This window comes from Schistocerca nitens, chromosome 1 (genome assembly GCF_023898315.1).
Source record: "Schistocerca nitens isolate TAMUIC-IGC-003100 chromosome 1, iqSchNite1.1, whole genome shotgun sequence".
Lineage (NCBI taxonomy): Eukaryota > Metazoa > Arthropoda > Insecta > Orthoptera > Acrididae > Schistocerca > Schistocerca nitens.
In genome coordinates, this window is record NC_064614.1 from 524094068 (window position 1) to 524121983 (window position 27916).

At 38.9% G+C, this 27916-nt stretch overlaps 1 protein-coding gene across 2 annotated transcripts in view; it reads left to right on the forward strand.

The window, feature by feature from the left end:
- LOC126253385 (transcription initiation factor TFIID subunit 4) overlaps nt 1-27916 on the forward strand; it is a 202753-nt gene that overhangs the window by 111126 nt on the left and 63711 nt on the right. For both annotated transcript variants that reach the window (XM_049954690.1, XM_049954682.1), the window contains 6 exons: nt 5520-5654; nt 9456-9808; nt 9926-10092; nt 10208-10341; nt 10426-10608; nt 18704-18826. In XM_049954690.1, coding sequence (XP_049810647.1) covers nt 5520-5654; nt 9456-9808; nt 9926-10092; nt 10208-10341; nt 10426-10608; nt 18704-18826 — 1095 coding nt within the window. The remainder of the gene's footprint in view (nt 1-5519; nt 5655-9455; nt 9809-9925; nt 10093-10207; nt 10342-10425; nt 10609-18703; nt 18827-27916) is intronic.

The window sequence follows — 27916 nt, forward strand, 5'->3', positions numbered from 1 at the left end:
CACTGTATTTATAATGTACAGAATTGTGTTGCAATGATGAAAAGAGCCACAGTTTTTGCTCACATTATTTATAAGTAGATTAGCACTGGCAGAAAGTTTATTTATTTTCTTTTTTCTGGATAAGAAATAAAATTATTTGAACACTAACCACTAAGGCCATGTTTGCACTGACCAACATGTTCTTTCTTTTGTCATGTGAAGAGTAAAGGAAGGTAATTACTATTCAAAGTTTTTACAATCACTCAAATTAGAAAAGTTGGCTGCCATCTCAGGCGCTGACTTTTATAGACTGTATCGAAAACAATATACTGAAGGCGAGAGGCCTGCAGCAAGTGTAATGGGGTCCTACGCACTGTTAAGGAGATGAGTATGTAATTCAATTACACATCGGTGCATTTATAAAATCTCTCTTAAAATTAGGGACCAGCTGGCAAGAAGAGATCATGAGAAATGTAGTTAAAAAGGTTATTAATAGATTTTTCACTCGAGATTTGTGACTTTTTGTGTATAGTCAGTCACCTTGTCTGTAGGTACAATTCTAGTCTTGCAAACCTCCCTCCCCTGACATGCCCCACTGCATAAAATTTGTTCGAATGTGATTTCTTCAAACTTAAATCTGAAATTTTCAACACATCATTTATCTTCAGAATGTTGAGAATCAAGCTGTATCCTGAAGCTTAAGAAGGGGTGATAATCACTCGCCATGATTCTTTGAAAGCTTCTCACTTGAAATTCCGGCTTTTTTGACAATGCAGGCAGCAGTGTGTAGATTTGCACCCAGTTTGTGATAATTCAAGTTATTTGTATCAATTTTGGTATATTGTTGCTTTTGACAACTGTGGAAATTTTGTAGCAAATTAACTAATTGTGAAATGTCAAGCTTCCATCCACAAGCAATATTTTAATCGTAAATGCTAGGCCTGGGACCCCTCTCCTTGTGTCTGTTCATACAGCCTTTCGTAAATGCATGATGCCATTGCCTTATTTTTCCTTCAATCATTGCTGAATGTTTACCATGGACAGACAGATTCATGATGAATTTCAGTTGTCTATGTCCTTTCGCACCAGGGGCATCAGATTACTGACTATATTTCTCATGGTGCAGGATTGTTTGTTTCTGCAGCCATGTTAATCAGCTGTTAACAGAAGTAAAGAAAACTGTGATATGGATGATATTTTCAGTAATCACTGTTTCTGGATCTTCTAATATGTGTCTCATATACACTGAGGTGGCGAAAGTCATGGGATAGCGATATGCTCATATACACCTGGTGCTAATATTGCATACAAAAGGTATAAAAGAGCAGAGTGTTGGCAGAGCTGTCATTTGTACTTAGATGTTTCATGTGAGAAGGTTTCTGACATGATAATGACCGCACGATGGGAATTAACAGACTGGAGGTTCCCTTTGTCACCTCAGTGTATACAGAAGCTTGCTTTTAAATCAACACACTGCTGCATAATGGCAAAAACAAATGATTTGTCCAAAAACTGTTCAAGCAGTACTTCAGAATCATTGCTGTGTTATTTGTGTGAAGCTGTATTTTGAAGAATCAGAAATGAATTCAAGGAAAAGAAGTAGGCCCTTTTTTTCTGTTTCACATGTACTGTAATGTGACATACGTAATCAGTTTGGGGGGGGGGGGCACATAGAATCGGACATTGTGAAGTGTGTGGAAAAAATGCAAGTGTGCACCTTACAACGTGTAGCATAAAATTGACTGGTTATTAAAAGAACAATGTTTTGCTAGCATTTGCTGTACTGGTTTATATATTGATGATATTTAACATGGCTGTCAGTGTTAAGGAAAACAGTCCTACGAGAGAAGCAGGACTATAAGACAGTTCTGGAAGAAACAATAGAATTCAATTTTAAGTTAAGGAGCTGATATCCAGATATGCAGCAGGAAATATATTTCTGGAGAAAGTACCCTCTCTCAGGGAAAAAATATTATGAGATACCTACTTTTTCTTGTTTTTATTGGTCAATGATCAAAAGATGGTTATTTGATATCAGACCACATCAGTAACAAATTTACTTACTCATCACAAGAGGGCAACTCACGTGGCTTGAACAGGCTGCATTTCTGCAAGATGGGTAATCCTATTTATGCAAGGCTCCACCTTTTAGGGTGTTATATCATACATGTTCCCTGTTAGTGAAAGCATTCTCCATACCTTCCAGTTAAACTTAATTGTGGTTGGTTCATTCACTGAAAGTGAAAGTGGTTACCTGCTCAGAGGTTCGGTATTAAAACATGAAATGAAGTCACTCCTTGACATAATTGAATGAAGTATGCTAAATATGTCCAGTGTTGCAAACGTGGCATGACTAAACATTAAGTTTTATCTTTTTGATTTTGAGTGCAGACAACAGGTGCTTACTCTGAATTTTCTTTCTGTGGTACTGAGAATAACAGATGGAACTTATGCATGAGTTTGTCTTGATTCTCATTGTCAAGCTCAGAGGTTCAGTCTTGTTTGGCAAGAGAAAAATTGTGTGCATAAAGGTTTTAAGTTACACACTTAAAAAAAAGCTAGCTTTTATTAGCACTTTCCAACTCTGCAGCTGCCTGTATGAGCATGACTTCTTTCATGTATTAACTTTCAGCTGTGCAAAGGAGAGGTTTAGGTCAGTAACTATTCTTCTTATCAAAATCTATCTTATGTTTGCGTAAGACATCTAGTTTTGGTTTTCCCTGTAATTTGGTTCTGTTGATTAGCTTCTAGTAGCAAGAACCACTATTTAAATCAATTAGTACTTACCATATATGTCAGCAGCTTAGCCATTTCTCATTTAATCCAGTTAGCTGTCAAAATTTGACAAAGAGAAAAATGCAACAAATATTTATGTTAGGTTATGTGATTTTTAAACTTCAGAAGTTACTTGCTGGTCTTTCCATAAAGCATAATTTTGTGTGTTCTCTGTTTTGCTGTTGCTGTACACTTGTGTTTGGTAGCATTAGCTCACAGTTTAACATCTGTACTACCCTCTGAGCAGTTTAGCTGTGTAGATCCTGTTCGGTTTTTGTAGTGTGACCTCTTCATACAAAAGCACCTATTGCAGCCTAAATTTACATTGATGAGCCAAAACATTATGACCACCTGCTTAATAGCATGTTTGTCCATTTTTGGAATGTAGTACATCACTGATTCTTTCTTATGAGGGTTCCAACAGTTTGTTGGTAGGTTTGTGAAGGTATGTGGCATTAGCTGTCTATGCACAGGTCATTTAATTCGCGTGAATAACAAGCCGCATATTGTGTATGCAATGATTGTGCCCAATAGTGATCCAGATGGGTTCTACGGGAATAATGTCAAGCGAATCTGGTCACGAAGACATCAGTGTGAGTCCACTGTAATGCTCCTCAAACCACTGCAGCACGGCTATGGCTCAGAGACATGGACAGTTATACTGCTTAAGCAGTATGAAATGATGCAGGTGGTTTGCAGATGTCAGAATGTCTTTGATTACTACCATGGGTCCCATACAAGCATAGGAGAATGTCTCCCATAACGTAATACTGCTCCTACGAGCTTGCATCCATGGCATGCTGAACGTTACGAGCTGCCGTTCATCTCAGTGATGACATCTGTGGAAAAGACCATTGACTTTGTGTAGAAAAAATGTGATTCACCCAAAGAGCCGATATGTTTTCATTGATCGGCGGTCAAATCCTAATAATCCTGTGCCCAATGCAGTCATAATTGACGATGTTGTAGGTCAACATGTGAACATGTAGGGGTGGTCTGCTACGGAACTCCATATTCGACAATGTACAATGAACGGTGTGCTCTGGAACACTTGTGCACGCACCAGCATCATGTTCTTTTGGCAGAGATGCCACAGATCACAATCTATCATATCTTACAGAGCAGACAAGCCTCCGAACCCATGGTCTATGTAGAGTCATGGACGTCTAACCATTTAGCCCCTAATGGTAGTTTCACTGTCATTCTATCTCTTTCTGTAGACTCTCACAACAGTAGCATGTGAACATTCTACTATCTTTGCTGCTTTGAGATACTCATTCACAGGCTCTGCGTAATAATAATCTGCGCTTTGTCAAAGTCACTTATCTCAGTGGAATTCTCTATTTGCAGCCCATATATTTGGTAGGGTGATCCCCCATCTGTGTCTGCTTTGCTTACATACTTTTTTTTAATGCATCATGTGCCTGCAGTGGCACCAGGTGGCATCCAGTGTTGCTGTGGGCAGTGGTCATAATTTGTACATCCGAAGGATATTTCATCTTGTTGACAAAAGGGAGACTTAAAGTATTCTTGTTGTAGAAAATAGTTAAAGTGAACTCCTTAAAGAAAGCAAAGTGTGTTTTGCTGCGAATTCAACATCACAGTTGTATGACAGGCCCTTCAGAGAGTATCAGATAACACTTGGAGAAGAAGTGGATGCTTATATGCAACAAATTCCTGTGCTTCTTAATGATTGCACCCTCACATAATAAAATATACCAGAAAAAAAGCTTCTTGCAAAGTAATTGTTATCATTTGTATTTGGCATGTTATTCAGTGAGACTAAATGAGTTTTGAGCTGTTAAGAAATATTACTCCTCGTGTTACTACGCTGTACAGGATGTTTCAGAAAGAATGACCTGATTTCAAAACTCCATATTTATTGATAAAACATAGTACAGAGATGAGATAACTTGCAAAATACTCACAAAATCTGAAAGTTTTAGCTAAAATTCAGTATAAACTTTACACAATCTACCTGCTTCTGGAGAAGTTATGGCAACTGTTATTCTGTTCTTCATTTGTTGTAAGTCATGAGGTAAAGGGGAGATAAACACACTTTCCTTCACATATCGCCACAAGAAAAAATTTCATGGTGTCGTTTCTGGCAGTTTTGGAGACCAAGAATGGAGGGCAGTGTCTTGGGCTCCTGTGCGCCCTATCGAGCATTGAGGCAGTGCCATTGAGGAACTGAAGGACATTGTTGTGCCAGTGTGGTTGAATGTCACCCTGGAGAAAGATGAAGTCGTCATAATTCTCCTGAAGTTGCAGAAAAAGCCGTTTCAGTCAAAGTGTTTTCCTGTGTGAAGTCGGCGTGGACTCTTACCTTTGCACAAGCATCCTGTCTCTTCAAGTTGGTGATACCAATTATTAATGTTTGTTTGGTGCAAGAGGATCAATGTCCAAACGCCAATGAAAAGCACAATGGGCCTAAATCACTGACTCAGTCTTTGCGAACTGCAGCACACAAAACACCTTCTGCTGAGCAGACGCCATCTTACTTCTGACTGACTGCAAAGACACATTGATGGACGTCTAATGGCAATTTTCTTAAACTCTAGGCCACTCCCATTCAAACAACACACATTTCCTTGCCAGCACATCCCATGTTTTGCATTTATTGCCACCCAAAATCAGGCCTATCTTTTTGAAACACTCTATATTACTAATTCACTGTTTCAATTCTGTTACTGCAGCTGTGTTCACTCAGCAAAGTGAATGAAAATCTTGTTTTATTTAACTGTTTGTTCATTCATTGATTTCAGACACAGCAGATAAGGCCTCAAGTTGCAACGGCGCAGGTGCGGCTAATGGCACCTGTCAATGCAGCAACACAGAGTGTAGGAGTGACCACTGTGCCTCGACCTGGGCAGCCAGTACAAACTCACAGAATTGTTGCGGTAAGTATCATTGTATGTTTTCTGAAAAATACCATGATGTGTACTACTCCTTCCGATCTGATCACACAAGCGTAGAAAAGATGTGGAATGATTTCAGAGAGATAGTATTGACAGTAATTGAGAGATATATACCACATAAATTAATAAGTGATGGTACTGCTCCCCCCATGGTACATGAAACGGGTCAGATTGCTGTTGCAGAATCAACGAAAAAAGCATGCCAAATTTAAAAGAATGCAAAATTCCCAAGATTGGCAAAGTTTTGCATAATTTCAAAATAAAGCGCGTACTTCAGTGCGAGCTGCTTTTAATAATTTCCACAACGAAACTCTGTCTTGGAATCTGGTATAAAACCCAAAGAGATTCTGGTCATACATAAAGCACAGCAGTGGCAAGATGCAGTCAATACCTTCATTGCGAGATAACAACAGTGAAGTCACTGATGACAGTGCCACTAAATCAGAGCTATTAAACATCGTTTTCCGAAACTCCTTCCCAAAGAAGATGAAGTAAATATTCGTGAATTCCAATCAAGAACAACTGCCAAGATGAGAAACATAGAAGTAGATATGCTCGGTGTAGCAAAGCAGCTTGAATCACTTTATAAAGGCAAGGCCTCTGGTCCAGATTGTATACCAGTCAGGTTCCTTTCAGAGTATGCTGATACAATAGCTCCATATTTAGCACTTATATACAACTGATCGCTCACAGGAAGTTCCTTACATAAGACTGGAAAATTACTCAAGTCACACCAATACCCAAAAAGGGAAATATGAGTAATCTGCTGAATTACAGGCCCATATCACTAACATCAATTTGCAGTAGGGTTTTGGAACATACACTGTGTTCAAACATTATGAATTACCTCAAAGAAAACGATTTATTGACACACAGTCAGCACACATTCAGAAAACATGGTTCTTGTGAAACACAACTAGCTCTTTATACACACGAAGTAATGAGTGCTATTGACAGGGGGTGTCAAATTGATTCCATATTTTTAGATTTCCAGAAGGCTTTTGACACCATTCCTCACAAGTGTCTTCGAACCAAAGTGCGTGCCTGTGGAATATCGCCTTAGTTGTGCGACTGGATTTGTGATTTCCTGTCAGAAAGGTCATAGCTCATAGTAATAGATGGAAAGTGATTGAGTAAAACAGAAGTAATATCCGGTGTTCCCCAGAGAAGTGTTATATCTATATTAACAATACAGGAGACAATCTTAGTTGCCATCTTAGATTGTTTGCAGATGATGCTGTCATTTACCATCTTGTAGTCATCAGATGACCAAAACAAATAGCAAAATGATTTAGATAAGATATCTGTATGGTGCATAAAGTGATAGTTGACCCTGAATAGAGAAAAGTGTGAAGTTATTCACATGAGTACTAAAAGAAATCTGCTAAATTTTGATTATGCGATAAATCACACAAATCCGAAGGCTGTAAATTCAACTAAATACTTAGGAATTACAATTGCAAATAACCTAGATAACATAGATAATATTGTGGGTAGAGCAAACCAAAGACTACGATTCATTGGCAGAACACTTAGAAGGTGCAACAGGGCTGCTAAAGAGACTTCTTACACCACTCTTGCCCATCCTATTCTGGAGTATTGCTGTACGGTGTGGGATCCGCATCAGGTGGGACTGATGGATGTCATCAAAAAAGTTCAATGAAGGGTGGCTCGCTTTGTACTATCGTGAAGTAGGCGAGATAGTGACACAGATATGATACGTGAATTGGAGTGGCAATCATTAAAACAGAGGCGTTTTTCGTTGCGACAGGATCTTATCCTGAAATTTCAATCATCAGTTTTCTCCTCCGATTGTGGAAACATTCTTTTGACACCCACCTACATAGGGAGAAATGATCATCACAATAAAATTGGCTCACACAGAAAAATTTAAATGGTCGTTTTTCCGACGCACCGTTCGAGAGTGGAACAGTAGAGAGACAGCTTGAAGGTGGTTCATTGACCCCTCTGCCAGGCACTTTATTGTGAATAGCAGAGTAATCACGTAGATGTCGTTGTAGACTATTATGTTATAGTATAATGTTAAGTTTCATGTTAATGAAATTTATCAGCTGTAAGTATAGATTCAGTCTATATTTTAATGGAATTAACAATATATGGAAATGGTAAGTTGCTGTTCACTGTAAAGATGACATGTTGAGTTGCAAACAGTCACAGTGAAAAGACACGCATTAGCTTTCAGCCATAGCGCAGAAGCACATACAGATACACATGCACATTCATTAACACGATGTGTCATCTTTATAGCAAGTAGCAATCTTGTCTTTTCCTTACATTGTTGATATTCCAACCTGTAGTTCCCATTGTTTTAGGGGAATTAGCCATGATAGTAGAAGGTAAGTAGATTATCTCTCAAAACGTACGCAGTGACAAATGCAAGCACTGTGGTACTTGTTCCAGCTCTTCCTCTGGAATGGTTTATAGTTTTAAATCAGCATCAGTTGAACAATCATTATTTGGAAAAGGAGGGAAGTGTGGAGGCTGAGAGAGACCAAGGCTCAGACACAGTGAACAGGTTCAAATGGATGTAAATTGCTGTAGTTATGTAAAGATGAAGAGGCTTGAACAGGCTAGACCTGTGGAGAGCTGCATCAAATCAGTCATTATACTAACAGTAGCAATAACAATAAAGTCAAGGTGACTGAACAGCACCTAGTATATATTAATAACCATTTTGCATTGGGGCTTGAAAGGACGATTCCAAGCAACTCAGAAATTGGTAAATTGCAGCCTTGCCCCTGCTGTTTAACTGGTTATTTACGGAAAGAGCGATGACCTGTGAAAGCACACATCTGTCCTATCAGTCAGCTACGAAATTTTTTTCCAGTACTTTGGTAATGAGATGATGACTAACACACTCCTGTAACACCCCACGTTATATGCATGCTGTGGAATTTAGAGAATACCATCAAAATACTACTTCTGTTACTTTGTTCATTTAGGTTATTCCAGTCAACATGAAAAAGGTTTTTCCGCCCACCTCTTATACTCCCTAATTCTTCGGTCTTTACACCCTCTTGTTCTCTTGTTTTGGCATTAATTAGTTTTTCGTTTGCATTCTCACTGTGATTTCTATCAAATTTGTACTATTGAATCCTTTTCATTCCCAACAATTTAATGTGATTAATACTTAGGAAAATGAATCTTCAGTGTTTTTCCTTTGTTACTTTCGAATCTTTTGTACACTTTTATGATCTTTCTTGTTCAAAAGTCTGTACTGACTTTACATCTGACTGCATGTTCAGGGTGATAGATATTATCCTACTGAGCCAGGTGAAGCTGTAGTTAAGAAGCTGCATTCTGGAAGAGCGGGATTAAAATCTCTGTCTGGCTATCCATATTTAGGTTTTCCACAGTTTCTGTAAATCATTTCCACCAAATTGCGATGAGTTTCCTTTTTTAAGGCTACAGCAAGTTTCCTTTCTCCTTTTGCTGTCACTGCTGTTGCTGTCTCTTATCATTTTGGTATTATAAAAATTTAAACTGTGACTTTCCTTCTTTCAGCGCAAAAATAGACATAAATATGATTTCTTCTTTACCTGCTGTGTGCTTGCTTGAATTAAATGGTAACATGAATCTTCATACTAAATAAATGAAATAATTTACCTTTTCACCATTCGGCTTGGAATCTGCCTAGTATTATTCAGCCCTAGTAATTTCTATACATTTGAATGTAGTACACTTTTAATATTTACAATTAATCTCATTCAGAGGAACCATTCAGAATAATAATTTAATTTTCATTGTTCAATTTATTTCCAGCCTGTGCGGCCACAAACTCCTGTGACTCGGATGATAACAACAACGGCTTTGAGGCCTCAGTCGCCTGTTACGACTGCCACGACGACACTCCCTTCAACGATTACAACGCAAATAAGGGTACCTACTCCAACACTCCCTACTCCCCCACTTCACATTAGGCAACCCGTGCAGGTGCAGACAAAAACCCCAACTGCTATCCAACTGAGACCTCCACCTCCTGTGCAGATAAAAGCTGCAATACCCCACATTAAACCTCAGACAAATGCCTTTGTCAAACCTCCTACACCTTCTCTCTTGCCAAAACCTGTAGCAAAAGAAAAGGAGAAAAAATCATTCTCATCTGCAGGGTACACGTAAGTATATGCTGATGCTTGCAATTTTCTCTATTGACAGTTTTTGTTGCCATATTTTCTTTCACATTATACAGTCAAATAGTTGCTAAGAGTGTCGTGAAACGTCTTTTTCTGCAGAGGAGACGATGATATCAATGATGTAGCGGCAATGGGTGGTGTCAATCTGGCAGAAGAAACTCAGAGGATTCTGGGTTCAACTGAATTTGTTGGGACACAGATTCGTTCATGTAAAGATGAAATATTTTTACATGCAGCTCCTCTTCAGCAAAGAATCAGACAAATTGGTGAGACCCATTTATTATTTTCTGATCAGATGTAACTAACTATATTGAAGCAATCACTGCAAGTGCTGTTTTGTGATAACAACATATCAAATGTTTTGATTTGTTTTTATGAAAGTTGCTCGTCATGGCTTAACGGAAGAGCCATCACCAGAAGTTGCAGCACTGATATCACATGCAACTCAGGAGAGGTTGAAAAACTTGATAGAAAAATTGTCCATTATTGCAGAGCATAGAATAGATGTTATTAAGGTAAATATATATTCACTTTCTTTTGTAACAAAATCGTTTTTATCTACTCAGTTCATTAAACACTACTTTTTCTTTTGTTTAAAGATGGATCCGAGGTACGAGGTCACACAGGATGTTAAAGGACAGCTTAAGTTTCTGGAAGAATTAGATCGTGTAGAAAGGAAGAGACATGAAGAGCATGAACGGGAGCTACTTTTAAGAGCTGCAAAGAGTAGATCAAAATCTGAAGATCCAGAGCAAGCTAAATTAAAAGCAAAAGCCAAAGAAGTATGTAATTGCTATTTTAGCTTTTTATATTTCTTTCACAGTCTGATACTATAATAATAACAATAATAATAATAATTGTTATTATTTACCACTACTACTAATACTACTGCTATTGTTTTGAGGATACTAAAAGAACATATTAATTGTCATGCAGTTGGTTCCTTTTTGTTGAGCTACCTGCAACAGTGCTCTACAGTTGGTGCTTGAATTGTTAAGTACAGCGAAACCTCCCTTTTACACTTTTAAAGGGATTTTTTGAAAAGTGATGTAAATTACTGAAAATGTAAGTGGTGGAAAATAACTTTTTAAGCATGTACTTTATGATATGTTAAAAAGCAATTTTATTAATTGTTCTGACCCTTAAATGAAACCTTTTATATTTTACATTTTGTGAAAATGTTTGCTCTTCATACAAAAAAAAAAAAAGAAACCAGAATTATAGTTTGTTTCAATTTTTTCTGGTGAATTTCTTCTTGCCGATTTTCTAGTTCATAAATACCAGATGTTTCAAAATTATTATCAGCATTTTAAGGATTTATTACTTTCAACTTACAGTTGTAAATAATACATCAGATGAAAGAGTAACTCAAACAGTTTATCTTCCAAGTGTTCATTTTGATCACCATTTGTTACATGTCACACATCTAGTCGATAGACAAGTTCTCTCCAAACCTTGATCAGCGTTTCTGGAGTAATTGTTGCAACAACTGCTTAAATCTCATTTTTTTAAGTGTGGTAGATCAACTGGTAGTAGAGGCACATACACATCATCCAAAGGCATCACCCAAAGGTAAAAATCACGTGATGTCATATAAGGTGAATGTAGACACCATGCAAAACAAGCTGTCATCTGATCCCTTGCAGCCAATCCTGCAGTGGGATACATTGTTTAACCAGTCAAGTGCTGAGGTATACCAGCACCATCTTGCTGCCAAATAAAGTTATGTGGTTCCGTTTCTTCCAATTGAGGAAAGAGCCATAGTTCTAGTGCATCAAGTTAAGAAACACCAGTTACAGTTGCTTGACCTAGGGGAACATTCAATTTAGGGGAGTCTCATTGCAGCTGTACCATCTCACGGATATTTTTTGACCCCCCCCCCTCGCCCCCCAGATTTGCACATTATGTGTGTTCACTTTTCCACTTTGGTGAAATACTGATTCATGCCCCTTTGTGACCAGCTAGTGAGAGACACACTGCTCTCGATGAGCAACACAGTCAGCCTGTTAGCTGTAACCTACCCTCCTATAAAAGACACAAACCACCACCAACACTGTTCCTATATTAACAGCCCAAATGCCCATGGCCTTGCCACTGTTGAACCGTACCATTCCCAATGCCTCACACTCTAGTCCAGCATGGCCGACTATATCCTCATGCATAATTACCTCTCCTTTGAAGGCATCGTCTACAAACAAATCCATTGTTCAGTTATGGGCATCTGGATGGCACCATCCTATCCCAAACTACTCGTGTACCATCTAGAGGCATACTTCCTGACCACCCAGAATCCCAAACCTCTCACCTGATTCAGATTAGTTGATGACATGTTTGTGATCTGGTCAAAAGGTGATGACCACCTACTCACATTCCTCTCAAACCTCCCCACCTTCTCCACCATTCGCTTCACCTGATCAACCTCAGTCAGACCTTTTGCAAATATACTAATGGTCCCCCAGAGGCCTTCACACACCGAAATTACCCTCCCAACCCTGTGAAGAAACAGATCTCCTGTCCCTTGTCCCTTGTCTCTCCAGTCACCCACCACCCCGCCCACATGCCCAGGGTCCAGGACCACTCGCCACATGCACATGATGCAGTATCACTCAGGACTGGAGCAACTGAATCACAATCTCTGACAGGGTTTCGACTACCATCCATTGCGTCCTAGAATGAGGACTATCATACCCACTATCCTCCCCACCCCTCCCACTGTGGTATTCCACTGCCCACTGAACCTAAGCAATACCCTTGTCCATCCCTACTCCACTCCTGCTCCCAGCCCCTTGTGTCATGGCTCTTCTCCCAGGAAGAGACTTAGAGTCAAGACCTGTCACATACATCCCCTCACCACCGCCTATTCCAGTCCGGTCACAAGCATCACATACTCCATCTGAGGCAAGGCTCCCTGTGAAAGCAGTCATGTTACCTGCAAGCTAAGGTGCAAACACAGAGCTGCTTTCTATGTGGGCATGACACCTAACAAGCAGTCTGTGTTGCGTGTTTGGCCAGTGACAAAATGTGGCCAAGAGCCAACCTGATCTCCCAATTGCCGAACATGGTGCCGAACATGATGTGCTTCATTTCAGTAACTGCTTCACAGCCTGCATCATCTCAGTCCTTCCTACCAACATGACATTTTCTGAATTGCACAGGTGCAAACACTTCTGTAACCCCCCTTGGCCTCCCTGGCTTCAACCTTCATTAGTCCCTGCACCCACCCATCGAACTCCTGACTTCACACAGCAGCCCCCCCCCCCCCCCCTCGCCCTTCCTACTTCCCACAAGAATCGCATTTCTTACTTTAGAAGAATGGAGAATGGCTTTTGGCTGAAAGCTTAAATTTGCAGCAGTCTCTTTGTTGTGTCTGTCTGTGACTCAATGTCTCCTCTATATGGCTATCCTTTTCATAATGTTGCCCTTATTGCATCCTGGACTTCCAGTATTTGTTTCTTTATCACTAATGTTTTCAAAGTAACACACATTTCAGCACATGTTTTTTCAACTGCCGTTAAGAAGAACCACTGATGTTACAAAAGCTCTTTCGTAGCATCAGTGGTTCATGCTAAAGGCGCTGGAATTTCAAAACAAAATGAATAAAATTGTAGTTTGAGACAGAAACCACTAGGGCTCAAAAGGCATATGGACATAAGGTGTATCAATATAAAATTGAATTCATCTAAAAACAAAGATGATGTGACTTACCAAACGAAAGCACTGGCAGGTCGATAGACACACAAACAAACACAAACATACACACAAAATTCAGGCTTTCGCAACCAACGGTTGCTTCATCAGGAAAGAGGGAAGGAGAGGGAAAGACGAAAGGATGTGGGTTTTAAGGGAGAGGGTAAGGAGTCATTCCAATCCCGGGAGCGGAAAGACTTACCTTAGGGGGAAAAAAGGACAGGTATACACACGCGCGCGCGCGCGCGCACACACACACACACACACACACACACACACACTGTGTCGCGGAACTCATGAGCTTCGAACGTGGTCAGTTGATTGGGTGTCACTTGGGTCATATGTCTGTATGCGAGATTTCAACACTTCTAAACATCTCTAGGTCCACTGTTGCCAATGTGAGAGTGAAGTGGAAATGTGAAGGGACACGCACAACACAAAAGCGTACAGGCCGACCTTCTCTGTTGACTGACAGAGACTGTCGACAGTTGAAGAGGGTTGTAATGTATAATAGGCAGACATCTATCCAGACCATCACACAGGAATTCCAAACTGCATCAGGATCCACTGCAAGTACTATGACAGCAAGGCAGAAGGTGAGAAAATTTGGATTTCATGGTCGAGCGGCTGCCCATAAGCCACACATCACACTGGTAAATGCCAAATGACGCCTCGCTTGGTGTAAGGAGCATAAACATTGGACGATTGAACAGTGGAAAAATGTGTAGAGTGACGAATCACGGTACACAATGTGGCGATCCGAAGGCAGAGTGTGGGTATGGCAAACGCCTGGCATCTCCCAGCATGTGTAGTGCCAACAGTAAAATTCGGAGGCAGTGGTGCTATGTTGTGGTCGTGGTTTTCATGTTGTTTTGTGTGGCACATCACTGCAGAGGCCTACGTTGATGTTTTAAGCACCTTCTTTGTTCTCACTGTTGAAGAGCAATTTGGTGACGGCGATTGCATCTTTCAACACGATTGAGCACCTGTTCATAAAGCATGGCCTGTGATTACACGACAATAACATCCCTGTAATGGTCTGGCCTGCAGAGAGTCCTGACGTGAATCCTATAGAACACCTTTAGGATGTTTTGGAACGCCGACTTCGTGCCAGGCCTCACTGACCGACACCAATACCTCTCCTTAGTGCACCACTCTGTGCGGAATGGGCTGCCGGGCTGCCATTCCCCAAGAAACCTTCCAGCACCTGATTGAACGTATGCCTGCAAAAGTGGAAGCTGTCATCAAGGCTAAGGGTGGCCCAACACCGTATTGAATTCCAGCATTACCAATGGAGGGTGCCACGAACTTGTAAGTCATTTGCAGCCAGGTGTCTGGATACTTATGATCACATAGTGTATTTAATGTTGTGTACATGTATAAAAGCCTTAGACATCTTGATAGCTTAGCAGGTGGTAATTTCAGAAAGAATTGAATAATCATCAAAACCAAGTTGGTGTACCAGTAAATAAAAGAATATTTCGGAATAGAAATAAAATTACAGGAGGTACATACGTCAATGATAAGAATCTCAGACAACATAGCACTTATTGGCAAAGATCTGATGGAGCTGTTGGCTGGCATGGTCAGCCTATTTATCTCCAAATTTTGGTTAAATATTCATGAAACAAATACAAAATGATGAATAGTAGATAGGACAATACTAAATTCCCAAACAGTGAAATTGAGGATGACACTGTTGAAGAATGTTAAAAATTATGGGGGCAAATATGAAAAATGAAGTGAAGATTAGAAGAAAGATATACTGAATACCCTTGCCAGAAGAAAAGGGAACTTAATTAATGCATTTGCAAAGACATTCATGGATACTCTACTTTGCATTCAGAGGAGCATTAGAGGGAGCAAATGGAGACACAATCTAAGATAAGATTATATGAAGCATATTGTTGATGACACTGGATGTTAGAAGTATTTGGAGAAAGCAGTGTAGTAAGTGCTGGAGGATGAGATTAACCAATTTAGAACAATAATGACTGAAAAAGAGGGAAAGGGGATATGCATGGAAAGATCACTGAAAATTAACATTGAGAATGGCATTTAGATTAGGCACTAAAGGAAGTCAAGTAATTGAATGTAACTGTGAGATAGCTGTATTTCATAACTCCATAGGGTTGGGTATCTCATCTGTTACTGTGTATCGTTTGTCTTCCTATCCCATGTAACTGAGATTTCACTCTTAGCTTAGTATCTGATAAAATTTTCCCTTTGTCTAATATTTTTGACATTGGTAACCCTTTTTCCATGTTTCTTGTTTGCGACCATGGATGCTTAGAAATAGAAGCTTTTTCCTACTCTTTTGGTGTTGCTGAACTGTTGTATGGGTGGTAAATGTAACTCTTAACCTGCTTGTATTTGCTTGAATTTCCCCATTTTTGACTGGATGTGAGATTGGACATCATTGAAGAGTGCATAGTGAATGTGTACCTTCAGAGAGTAGAAAGTAGGAAAAATTGAGCCGATTGGGGGAAGTGTTGGTACTTAAAAAAGCTGCCTTTGAAAAAACGTGTAGATATGCAAGGCAAAACAGCTTGTGATCATATTGAGAATTTACTTGATTGCCTTCAAGTGATATCATGTTTCTTCGAGGAGTTACTCAATTTGCTTAGGCAATATCTACTTACAGTGAAATGTAGGACAAATCTGCGAATTATATTTGCACTGTTGTAAAAATGGATGACATGATGCAGTGGAATGTGTAATATCAGAAACCACATAATTAGAATTTTTCGTAAGATGTTTTATGCCATGAAGGGACTTCTCTGAGATCAGTGCACAGTGTCTGTAGAAATCATGCTCATCTGGTGTCTCACTTGAAAATATAAATCCTTGGAAAACTGTGATGACAGCAGAAACTGTAAATTGTTGACTTACATGCTTTCTGTTCCAATTAATAGGTGGAATCACAATGCTGTAGCGTAATACTTGCAGATGTGTAGGGTGTCAGAAAATGATATGCTTATGTCATTGTGTTAACTTTATTGTAAACTTCCACAGAGTGGTCTGTCTAGTTAAGAATATGCTATGTTGAAAGTGTGGAATTCGACATTTTTTTCACAATGCATCATCTTGCATCGTATTCATTTTGATTTTTTGAATGTGGAGTTTAACTGATTGCGACATAATATTGGATAAATAATTTGTTGATTGTATTTCTTGATGTATTTATTCTCATCACCAAATTTACTCATTTTTACAATAGCCCTGGAAATGTTGCCTCTATACACCAATGTTGATAAATGAGTAATTCCAGGATGTATACGCCCTGGGGCAACTGAGAAATCCAGGAAAAACCCATGAATTTTTTCCACCAGGAAAAAACTGGGCATTTTTCATTGTTATAGTTTTCAGTTAAATTTTTGCTATTTTGGCCACTAAGAACTGATACCCTACCAAAGAATTTTACTGCACCCCACAACTCCTGAATAAGACTCCACCAATAAAACATAAACGAGAGAAAAAACCAGAATAAAACTTAGTTACAAAGGAAATGCACCATTTACAACAACAAAACGCAGTGCACACACAAATGTCTGCCAACAGCAAAATTTGTGAAAGGCTTTAGGACAAAGAGTGCATTACTTCATAACAACAAACTGATTCCGATGAACGTGATGTCACAACTGTTTGCATTAGGTTCGTTTCAGCACTTCCAGCGGGCTCTTGCACATTCACAGTTGAGTCATGTATGAGCTTCTGGGTACTTGAAATGTGGCTGTTAGCTGCATGAGCAGTAGCAACAAGCAGCCAGAGGCTACCCGGCAAAATTTTTCTGGCATGCGCAAGCTGCCAAATTTGTGCATGCGGAGAACAGTCTGAGCTGTAGTGGGGAGTTGGGTTGGCTGCACGTGATCCATGTTTACGCATAGTAATTTGGCTGTTTCCTCATCATTTACAGTTCCCACATCAAATGAAAACAAAACAGATTTCTGTGGGATGGAGCTATCAAGTGAATTAAAATACATTCACATAATTATGGAAGTTGAAATTATGTTATTAGTTTCATTTTTCGGATTCTATTTTATTTCCGTATTTTTGGCAGTTAAGCATTGACCACCCTGCAAAACAATAAAGTTATTTTTGTCGATTTGCTAAAGAAATTTGGTGTTTATTAATGTTTTCTGCAGAGGCAGTCAGTTTATTTGAAACAAAGTGCTTCATTCCACACAGTTGGCTAGTTTGCCATTTCAGGTGCACATTTTCATCTTCGGACACGTATGGTGGTATGCCATAATAAAAACCAAACATGAGACAATACAGTACTGGTACTCCAAGAAAATTTGCACTCCAAAAACCACACTAAAAAGCTTAACATCAGTTTCCTGATATGAAAATATGCAGCTTACATGTTGCTGCATGTCTTAGATCTTTCCAAAATGATTTTTTTTTCCCGGATTGTCCTATGCTGATGTACAAAACCTTAACCATTCATAGGATTGATAACTTTTACTGTTCCAAGGGAAAGTATACTGTCACTTTACAGGGAGAAGGTGTATTTTCACCCAGGAAAAAGTCTGCTTTTAACCAGAAAATCCTGGAAAAATGTGGGGAATTTTTTTTTCTTGTCCATGTAAGCACCCTGAATTCATTGAATTTTCAAACAAATTTTGTTCTTAAAGGCATTTTTTAAACTTTTAACATTTCTCATTCTTTGTATTGCATTAGTAATTGACATGCCACTACTTTACCATATCTTTGTATTGCATTAGTAATTGGCATGCTACTATTTTACCATATCTGTCAAAATTTTCTAACACTAGCAATAGTATCCACCAATTCTCACATCCTGTTGCACTAGCTTTGCCCTCTTGAGGGCCAGAAGATTTAATTAAGAATTTTGAAGTGCTTGGTCTGCTGACTTCATGATTTGTACAAATTAACACAATAACACAAAAAATTAACGCAAGTAGTATTAGAACAGTACACTACCAGCACATGGTTCCTCTATTGTTGACAACTATGGCACTGAATACTGCAGCAGCAAGACATTTATTACCACTGTTTCATTCTTGACTGCAACTCACAGCAGCAGCTGAGCTTCCTAGGCCTAAAATCTTGTGAATGGGAGTGGTACGTTTTCACTTTAACGAAGTAATTGCAATATACAGATAATTTTCAGTTTGTAGATCTTCCGTTGGCAAGTTTTGTATTTATTTGTTTATTTTTATTTAGATGCAAAGAGCGGAGATGGAAGAACTGCGACAGAGGGAAGCAAATCTCACAGCGCTACAGGCAATTGGACCAAGGAAGAAGCCCAGGTTGGAACTTGGCACTGGTGTTGGAAATTCAAGCCAGGTATTTCTTATTTATGATCTGTTATTAAAATTAGTTTTTTTAATAATCTTATTTGTTGATTTGTGTAATTTTTTTCCTTTTTTGCTCATGTAGAACATGGTATGTGAACAATTGAGAAATCTTAAGTAATTTAGGAAGAGAAAGGCATTTATCTTTCTACCAAACCGGTTGCTAGAGTCTCTCTCTTTTAAAACTCAGTTTATATTATGTGGAAGTAAAGAAATGAACACCACCTGAAAGAAAATCCAAAGGAAAGACCAGAAGATGTGGTGCTAGGAAAAGGGAGAAGATTAGAATTTAGTGTGCAATCGAGGATGATGACTTCAAAAATGAAGCCTAAATTCGGACTGGCTAAGGATAAGATAGAAAATCAGTCGAGTACTTTTCAAAAGATCATGTCTGTATTTGCCATAATCATTTAGAGTAATCACAGACAACCTAAATCTGAGTGGGAAAACAAAACATGAACCCTTCAGCTTTGAAGAGAAAGTCCAATGCCAAAAATACTACACTGGATTGCTGAGTTGTTGTTGGGCTAAAATTGATTGTAATGATGAAAGGATGGCAGTCACCATGTCAGAACAGTGGTTATTGAAAACTGAAAGATATATTAGTGGATACAAATAGGACATGGAAATGAAAAGAAGATATCATCAATATAGTGAAGAGAGTGGAAAGACCAGGACATAAAATAAATAAATAAAATACAAACATAAAATGAATATGCAGCATGTTGACCAAAACTATCAAATGGTTTTAAACAAAATCCAAAGCTAAGATGCTTTGCATTTTTTGTTTTATGGGTGTTAGGCTGTGGTCTAAGACACATTTCTCTCTGTAATGGTTCGTCTTCCAATGCTGGGGATATCATCAACTGAACAGATTGTATTGTGTGATTAAAGATGCTCTGGTTTATAAGTGCCAAACACTAGGAATCAAAGCTGAATATGGATTTCATAGTCCTCCTTCACAAGAAAAAGTAACCAGCAGTTAAACAGAGATGGACCAACAGCAAGGAAATAGTATGCACTTCGGAGACAAGAGTATGCAAGAGGGAATGCCGCATGCAAAAGAAAGCATAGTTATATAATTGTTCATATAAAATAAACTCTAATCAGTTACAGCTTGACAATTGTACTTTATGAACACTCTTTTACGCAATGTTGTACTGAATACATAAAATATCTGAGACTTCCTGATGAAAAACCTTTTCAGCTTAGTAATGTCCTCAGTAATGAATTTATCTCCAGTGCAGAATTTTTAAGTATAATTTTTAGGTATGAGCTGTTTTCTTGGTCTTTTTCTAAAGCTGCTGGTAGATTTGTGACGTAGTACCAAACTTGTTGTATTATGTTCATCAGCAACCAAACATTGACATGAAATATGGATACCTGCTGTTACGAGTTATATATCTTGGCAGAGCATAGAAAAAATAAGTTCTGTTACTGTATTCTATATTGATTATTTAGAACTTTGTTCATGACATTCTATACACCATTTCAGCCATTCGTAGTCATACCCAAGACATAGGACTTTGAACTCCGTATAATGAAACTGTGAAAGTTGTTTTTAATATAAGACCTCTGGTATATATTTATTTCTACTCATACACAAATCTTTTCATAGGTCTCATGAGACTTTTTCCGTATTTAATAATAATAATGATGATGATGATGTACTACTCACCAAACCAATATTAGAAGATGGTGAAGTGCAATTTCACTATACACACAACAGGATAAAGCAAAAGTTCAATTGAATTTCCAATTATCGATTTCCTTCAATTGCATTCAGTTTGTGGAATTTCACAGTTGCCTTATTCCATTCAAATCATGTCACTAATCTTATTTGTGTGATAGTAAGCATTGTGTATCAACACCATGCTGCTGTCTACCCCCGGTAGCTGGGTGGTCAGTGCGACGGGAGGGGGGGAGTGGTGGTGGGGGGGTGTTTGTGTTGTCCTCATCATCATCATCATCATTTCATCGCCACTGATGCGCAAGTCACCGAAGTGACATCAAATCGAAAGACTTGCACCTGGTAAATGGTCTACCTCGATGGGAGGCTCTAGTCACACGACATTTACATTTTCGTGCTGTCATATGGACATAGACATTCTGAATTTGAAGCAATAATACTCTGTTCAAAATTACTGGAGCTGTGAAGGATGTAGTGGGTCGAGACACACAATGGAGACACAGCACACACTCAGCTAACTCCAACTGAGCTGCAGCTGCAGCCCTAACCCACAGTTGCAAAACCTATATCCCCAGCATTACAACACTTCCTGCTTGGTCTAGGCATCAGTTTCATGTAACTTAGGATCCTGTGTGGTCATTTGTTGCATGCTATGTTTTTTCCCCTATTGTGTGATAGCAGGAATCCTTATTTTATGTGTTCTTACTGTTATTTGTTGTGCAATACTGAACTGTATCAGAAATAAGTTTGTGAAATGTTAAGAGTGGAAAAATTTCACATCACTCTTGTGGCTTATGGATTGCTATATGAGCTCAGTTGAGAGAAATGATTTTGCACATTATGTGCCTACTTCAAGAAAGGCAAGTTTTTTGTAATGGCTCATTTCTCTCCATTAAGAATGTGATTGAAAGAGCTACTGCATCTATGAATACAAACAAAAACACTTACGAAAATAGTCAAAGAAATGTCCAAGAAATAAAGATATGCTGGAAAATCCTCAAAGCTGGAAACTGAGGGGAAAACATTCTATGATATGCACATTATGTCTTTTTGTTTATGGTTACTACTGCAGAGAGGAAAACTCGAGATAGTTGCACATCATCATTTACAATCATACACAACCTCTGCTTTTGCTATGGGCAAAACCTTGACCACAAGCTGCTGCCAGGGAATGTCGACATTCTATGGTTGCTGATCAGAAAATTCAATAACAGGTTAATTATAAACCTAGCAACCTGTTTCACATAATGAAACTCAGCTGTCAACAGCTTAGCTCTGACATACAAGTGGAGAATTATGAGTCAGTTTTAACTCCAATTATCTTGTGTTAAATATATTTTACAGTGTTCTTGTTTGGAAGAGATGAAAAAAAAAATTCTTAATATTTCATTGCCGCAGTGTGTCTGCTAGCCTAACTTCAATAATAATAATAATAATAATAATAATAAAACTCACTTGTCAAAACCTCCATAGTGTAATAAGGAAACACATTTGTGTAAACTTTCTGTATATCACCTTAAAAATTTGTTCCTACAAAAAAATCTATGTATAAAATGAAAATCTAGAGGAGCCCATCCAGAACACACTGATGCCAGTTCTATCTTTGTATGTTGATTAGTTTGTGAGAGTTGAGTGAACACTTGAGTTGTGTGTGATATATGGCAACTCTCCTGTCCAAATTCTCTTGCCTTGAAGTTCAAGTGTCAGTCGTAAATTTATTTTAAGAAAGTATAGGCTTGATATTCCTCAGATTGTATCTCGTGTTCCTTGTTGGTTCAAACAAATATTAATAATCTTGTGCTTGAAATACCACTACTTTCAAATTCTTTGTTTATTTCTGGATGATAAAATATAGGGTAGTATTAGTAGTAATACTGTTATCAAAGGCACATATTTATCTATAATCATATGGGTGAAACTCGACACATACAATTCACTAGTTCGAGGAGGTGCCCATCCTCTTTCAGTTGATGAATACCAAGAAATAAACAGTGGTCAGGTATAAATTGGAAAATTTACACCCTGCAGTTATTGAAATTTATTGTTTTAACAGCATGCATCATATACGCAACCTGCCCAATTCTAAGCAGGTAGATGACCTTTTTAATTTCCTAGAACAGTGGTCGGCAAATCATGGCTTGTGAGCCACATGTGACTTTTTGGCCCCTTGAGTGTGGCTCTTCAGAACATACCATGTGTGCCCTTGCACATGCGAGGGATGTTTGAAAAGTCCGTACTAAGTCCGAGACATGGCACCACCGCCGCATGTTGAGGTCATGTTTAGTTAGTAGCATCTTTGGAAAGAACGCACACCTAGCTTCAGCCATATTGGTCTATTTCTGTGGGTTTGGGATTTGTATGAATCAAGGAAGTCGAGTGCTTGTCAAAAAATGGACGAAAAAAATTTTTGTGTGGTGATTAAACATTTCTTTATGAAAGGCCAAACGCCTCAGAAGACTAAAGAGAAACTTGATAAACATTACGGTGACTCTGCACCTTCGATTAGAACAGTTTATAAGTGGTTTCAAAATTTTTGGAGTGGCCATATGGGCACAATGGATGCTGAACGTTCTGGACACCCTCTGGAGGTTAAGACTGCAGAAATCATTGATAAAATCCATGATATGGTGATGGATGACATAAGAGTTAAGGTGTGTGAGATTGCTAGTGCTGTAGGCATCTTGAATGAATGGGTACATAATATTTTGCATAAACATGTGGACACGAGAAAGCTATCCGCAAGGTGGGTTCCATGATTGCTCCCGCTTGACCAAAAACTGAATCGTGTGAAGTGAAGTGCTGCAGCTGTTCAGGAAGAATCTGCAGACTTTAAGTGTCATTTCATCACTGTGGATGAATTATGGATACATTACTATACTCCTGAGACCAAACAACAATTTAAACAATGGGTTACCAAGGGAAAATCTGCCCCAAAAAAGGCAAAGACCATTCCTTCAGCTGGAAAGGTTATGGCGACTGTCTTTTGGGATTCGCAAGGTATAATCCTCATCGACACTCTGGAAAAGGGTTAAACTATTACAGGTGCATAGTATTCATTGTTATTGGACTGTTTGAAAACCAAGCTGCAAGAAAAATGCCAGAGATTGGACCGCAAAAAAGTCCTTTTCCATCACGACAATGTACCGGCACACACCTCAGCAGTTGTGGTTGCAAAATTAATGGAAATAGGATTCCAAATCGTTTCACATCCCCCCTCCCCCACCCCCTATTCTCTAGACTTGGTCTCTCGGACTACTATTTGTTCCCCAATTTGAAGAAATGGCTGGCGGGACAAATATTGTATTCAAACAAGGAGGTGATTGCAAGAACTAATAGCTATTTTGCAGACTTGGACAATTCCTATTATTCTGAAGGGATAAAGAAATTAGAGCAGTGTTGGATGAAGTGTATAAGTCTGAAAGGAGACTATGTCAAAAAATAAAAAAGGTTTACCCCAAACACGTAAGTAGTTTTTATTTTTGCACAGACTTTTCAAACGCCCCTCGTACAATGTTATTGGAACTTCATGGTACATGCAAGAAAGTCTAGAATTGTTGTGAAAATCTGCATGAAGATTTTCTGCTGGAAGTAGGTACTTTGGTTATCAAGGGGAAAAGTTTTGAAATGTTTCCCTTCTTTATAGCAGAAGTTAAAACATTTCTCCTTGAGAAGGCTGTTCACTATCCAGAATGGCCAATATTATCTTAGCTCATGGGGTGCCGTCCGGAACTTTTCCCTTTGCGCAAACATTCTTTATTTGTGAATTGTTAATACCAGCATACCATACACCACTTATCAGGAACTTGAACAGCGTACTTGGTTTGAAATCCGCGCTGAACAACTGTCTTCAATTCACTTCTGTCGTGCTTGATAGTATGTTAAGTTTCTGTTGCGTAGTTGTCATCTTTGCACTGACAGCAGAAATGAAGGTCACGTGGCCAACACTCCTAGTGACCAAATGAAACTTCAGAGTTTCCTTCAGTCAACAACAGACAGAGCGTAGCTTTCCTTTTCTTCTTTGCAGAGTTTTCGATGTTGTGGTATTCTTTTAGAATCACTCAGTAGAATTAACATTGATCGGACTGGATGCCAGTATGAATCAGTGTATGACAGGACACAGGATCAATAGTGTGTACCGTATTTACTCGAATCTAAGCCACACTTTTTTTCCGGTTTTTGTAATCCAAAAAACCGCCTGCGGCTTAGAATAGAGTGCAAAGTAAGCGGAAATTCTGAAAAATGTTGGTAGGTGCCGCCACAACTAACTTCTGCCGTCGAATATATGTAGCGCTACACAGGCATGCTTTGCAGGCACAAAGATAAATACTGGCGCCAAAACCTCTGAGTCAGTAAATAAATTTAAAAAAAGGTGGAAGACGAGCTTTTTTCTCTGCCCCGAGTTTCGACCACTGCATTTTCATACATTATCCAACGAAGTAAATACAAATTCCGTATTGTTCATCTTCGAATGTAGCAGCATTTTGATGTACTATGAAAATCCGACTGGCAAGACTGTTTGGGATGTTTGTCAATATGGCCAACTCTACATTCTGAATTTTTCTTACATAGGGACCTGATGAAATGTGAATCACATGCAGTATTCTCTTCACCATAAGAATAATACGAATATAAACATTTTGCCATGTATTCTTTCGTATTTGCTGCTATCTCATTTAAATCCTGTCTGCCTAATAAACTACGAAACTAGTGTGAGCAAACGCGGAAGAATATACATATCCTGTCATGTTTATATTCATATTATTCTTATGCCTAATAGCGATACAGTCAGAAATGAAGCACGGCAATTGACTAGATTTTTAAATCTAAGATGACTATAATTTCTGTGCAGAATGTAATGAACAAAAGAGGCCTCTGCAAAGATTTTCAAACATCGAAAAATTTTAGATAAACTCGCGTTCAGAACATCTTCTATCATACGCAGTCTATTATTTGGTTCTTTTTGATCATTATCAAAGAAAGCAGCAGTGTAAGTAACAACAAATAGCAGTCTCTTGCCATTGTTTCGCTAATGCAACAATTCCTCTCTTTTTTTTTATCGTAAGCGGCGGTAGCACACACAAAAGCAAGCCATGCCGCGTGCGGCGAGATTGTAAACGCACATTATCAGAATGCGACAGACAATGCATGACACAGTACAATAATGGATTTTCAGCTTAGAGTGACGTAAACACCTGTAACAAAGAGAACGGCACTTATCAGATCAAAGAAAAATAAGCAATCGATTCAAACCAGACGAAGCACGTGAAAAAGGAAGGGCTCCCATATAAGTACGGACGGAGCGCCTGACGCATAGCAACAGCTACCTGGTAAAGCTTAACTGCTAATCTTACGACTCGAACCAAATTACTGTAGCTGTATCGTCATTCATTCGACCTAAATTGTGTCTCACATTATAATGGACCAACTTTGTTTCGATTTGGCGGTGCGGCCTAAAACTTTTCTCTACCTTGAATTTCGAGTATCAAATTTCAGGTGCGGCTTAGATTCAGGAAATTTTTTTTTCCTTGATTTCGATTCTCATTTTTCAGGTGCGGCTTAGATTCGAGTGCAGCTTAGATTCGACTAAATACGGTAGACAATTTTGCTGATTCACCAGCTTCATGTACCCTGAAATATTTCCAGTGCCATCTTGTTCTGTTTCTCTTTTCCACATTTCAAGATTTTTTTTCTTCAGGGTTTGGAATTGTGATTTTAATGATGGGAAGTTACATTTTGGATGAGCATCAGCATAATCTGTGAGTTTCTTCTTATTGGCCAAGGACACCAGAGAGAGAGAGAGAGAGAGAGAGAGAGAGAGAATATGAGAATCCACATACCGTTTCATAAAGATTTTGCTCACTGGGTTAGGTGTATAACACTATATCTTCCTCATTTACTATGAAATAATCATTAATATTTTCATTAACCAGCTCTGCAGTTGCTTTGACCCTCTTGGACACAACGATGGTAGAGGTTTGTTGGTGATGTGCCTTGTTCCTCATGAACTCTAATGCATGTAATGAACTGTAATCTGCCAGGAAGTTTCATATCAGCGCACATTCCGCTGCAGAGTGAAAATCTCATTCTGGAAACATCCCCTAGGCTGTGGCTAAGCCATGTATCCGCACAATATCCTTTCTTTCAGGAGTGCTAGTTTTGCAAGGTTCGCAGGAGAGCTTCTGTAAAGTTTGGAAGGTAGGAGACAAGGTACTGGCAGAAGTAAAGCTGTGAGGATGGGGCATGAGTCATGCTGGGGTAGCTCAGTTTGTAGAGCACTTGCCCGTGAAAGGCAAAGGTCCCGAGTTCGAGTCTTGGTCCGGCACACAGTTTTAATCTGCCAGGAAGTTTCATGTCTTGAGTTGCAGGTTCCACAGCTGCTGTTATGTGATGTCTATTCATTCATTGTTGTTGGTAACAGAGGCACATAAACTGAGTCTTTTACACAGCCCCACAAGAAATAATCACATACAGTGAGGTCCAGTGAACTTGGAGGCCAGTAATGTATGGCTGGATAATTTGGTCCAATGCAGCTGCTCTATCATTCAGTAATCCTTTGAGTTAAAAATTCTCGCACTTCCAGATGCCAGTGTGGCGGTGGCCCATCCTACTCGTAAATGAAGTCTTTCGAATCAGACTCCAACTGTGAAGTCCCTCTCATTTCGTACAACTTCATATGGTTGTTCCGTACCCCATATTCTCTTTGTGACAGCTCACCTTTCCATTTAAATGGAATGTTGCCTTGTCACTAAATACTAAGTGTGGAAAAAAAAACTATCATCCACCATCTTGCCAAGAACAAAATTACAGAACACCACACATTGTTGTTTGTCACCTTCACGAAGAGCTTGCTGTAGCAGAATTTTGTATGGTTTCATGTGTAAACATCTATTCAACACATGCCAGACGGACATCAGGGGCATGTTGAGCTGTTGAGCTGCATGGCAAATGGATTTCTGCAGACTCCTTGTGAAACTATGGCGGATGCATTTGACGTCTTTGTTAGACACTTGGTGATTTGACTTTATACAAACAACCAGGTTCTTGGAATTGTTCATGCCATCATCTAACAATCTGTGCTGTAGGAGGATCCACACCATACCTAGCATGAAAGTCACACTGAACAGTTATTACAGACCCACACTACGCAACAGTACATTGTTCACACACATATCTCAAATAACATAATAGTTATGATTTTTTTATATAGGGTGATTCTTTTTGATACACCCTGTATATACAGATACAAAGGATTTATGAACCTGTCACTTTTCAGTACAATGTCTATTCAGAAGATGTAAAGCCCTGACCACTATGAAAGTCTGTAAATGTTATTTGATGAACAAACGCACAAATTAGTAGTTCACTCTCTGCGGGAGCTCCAGGCAGAGGATG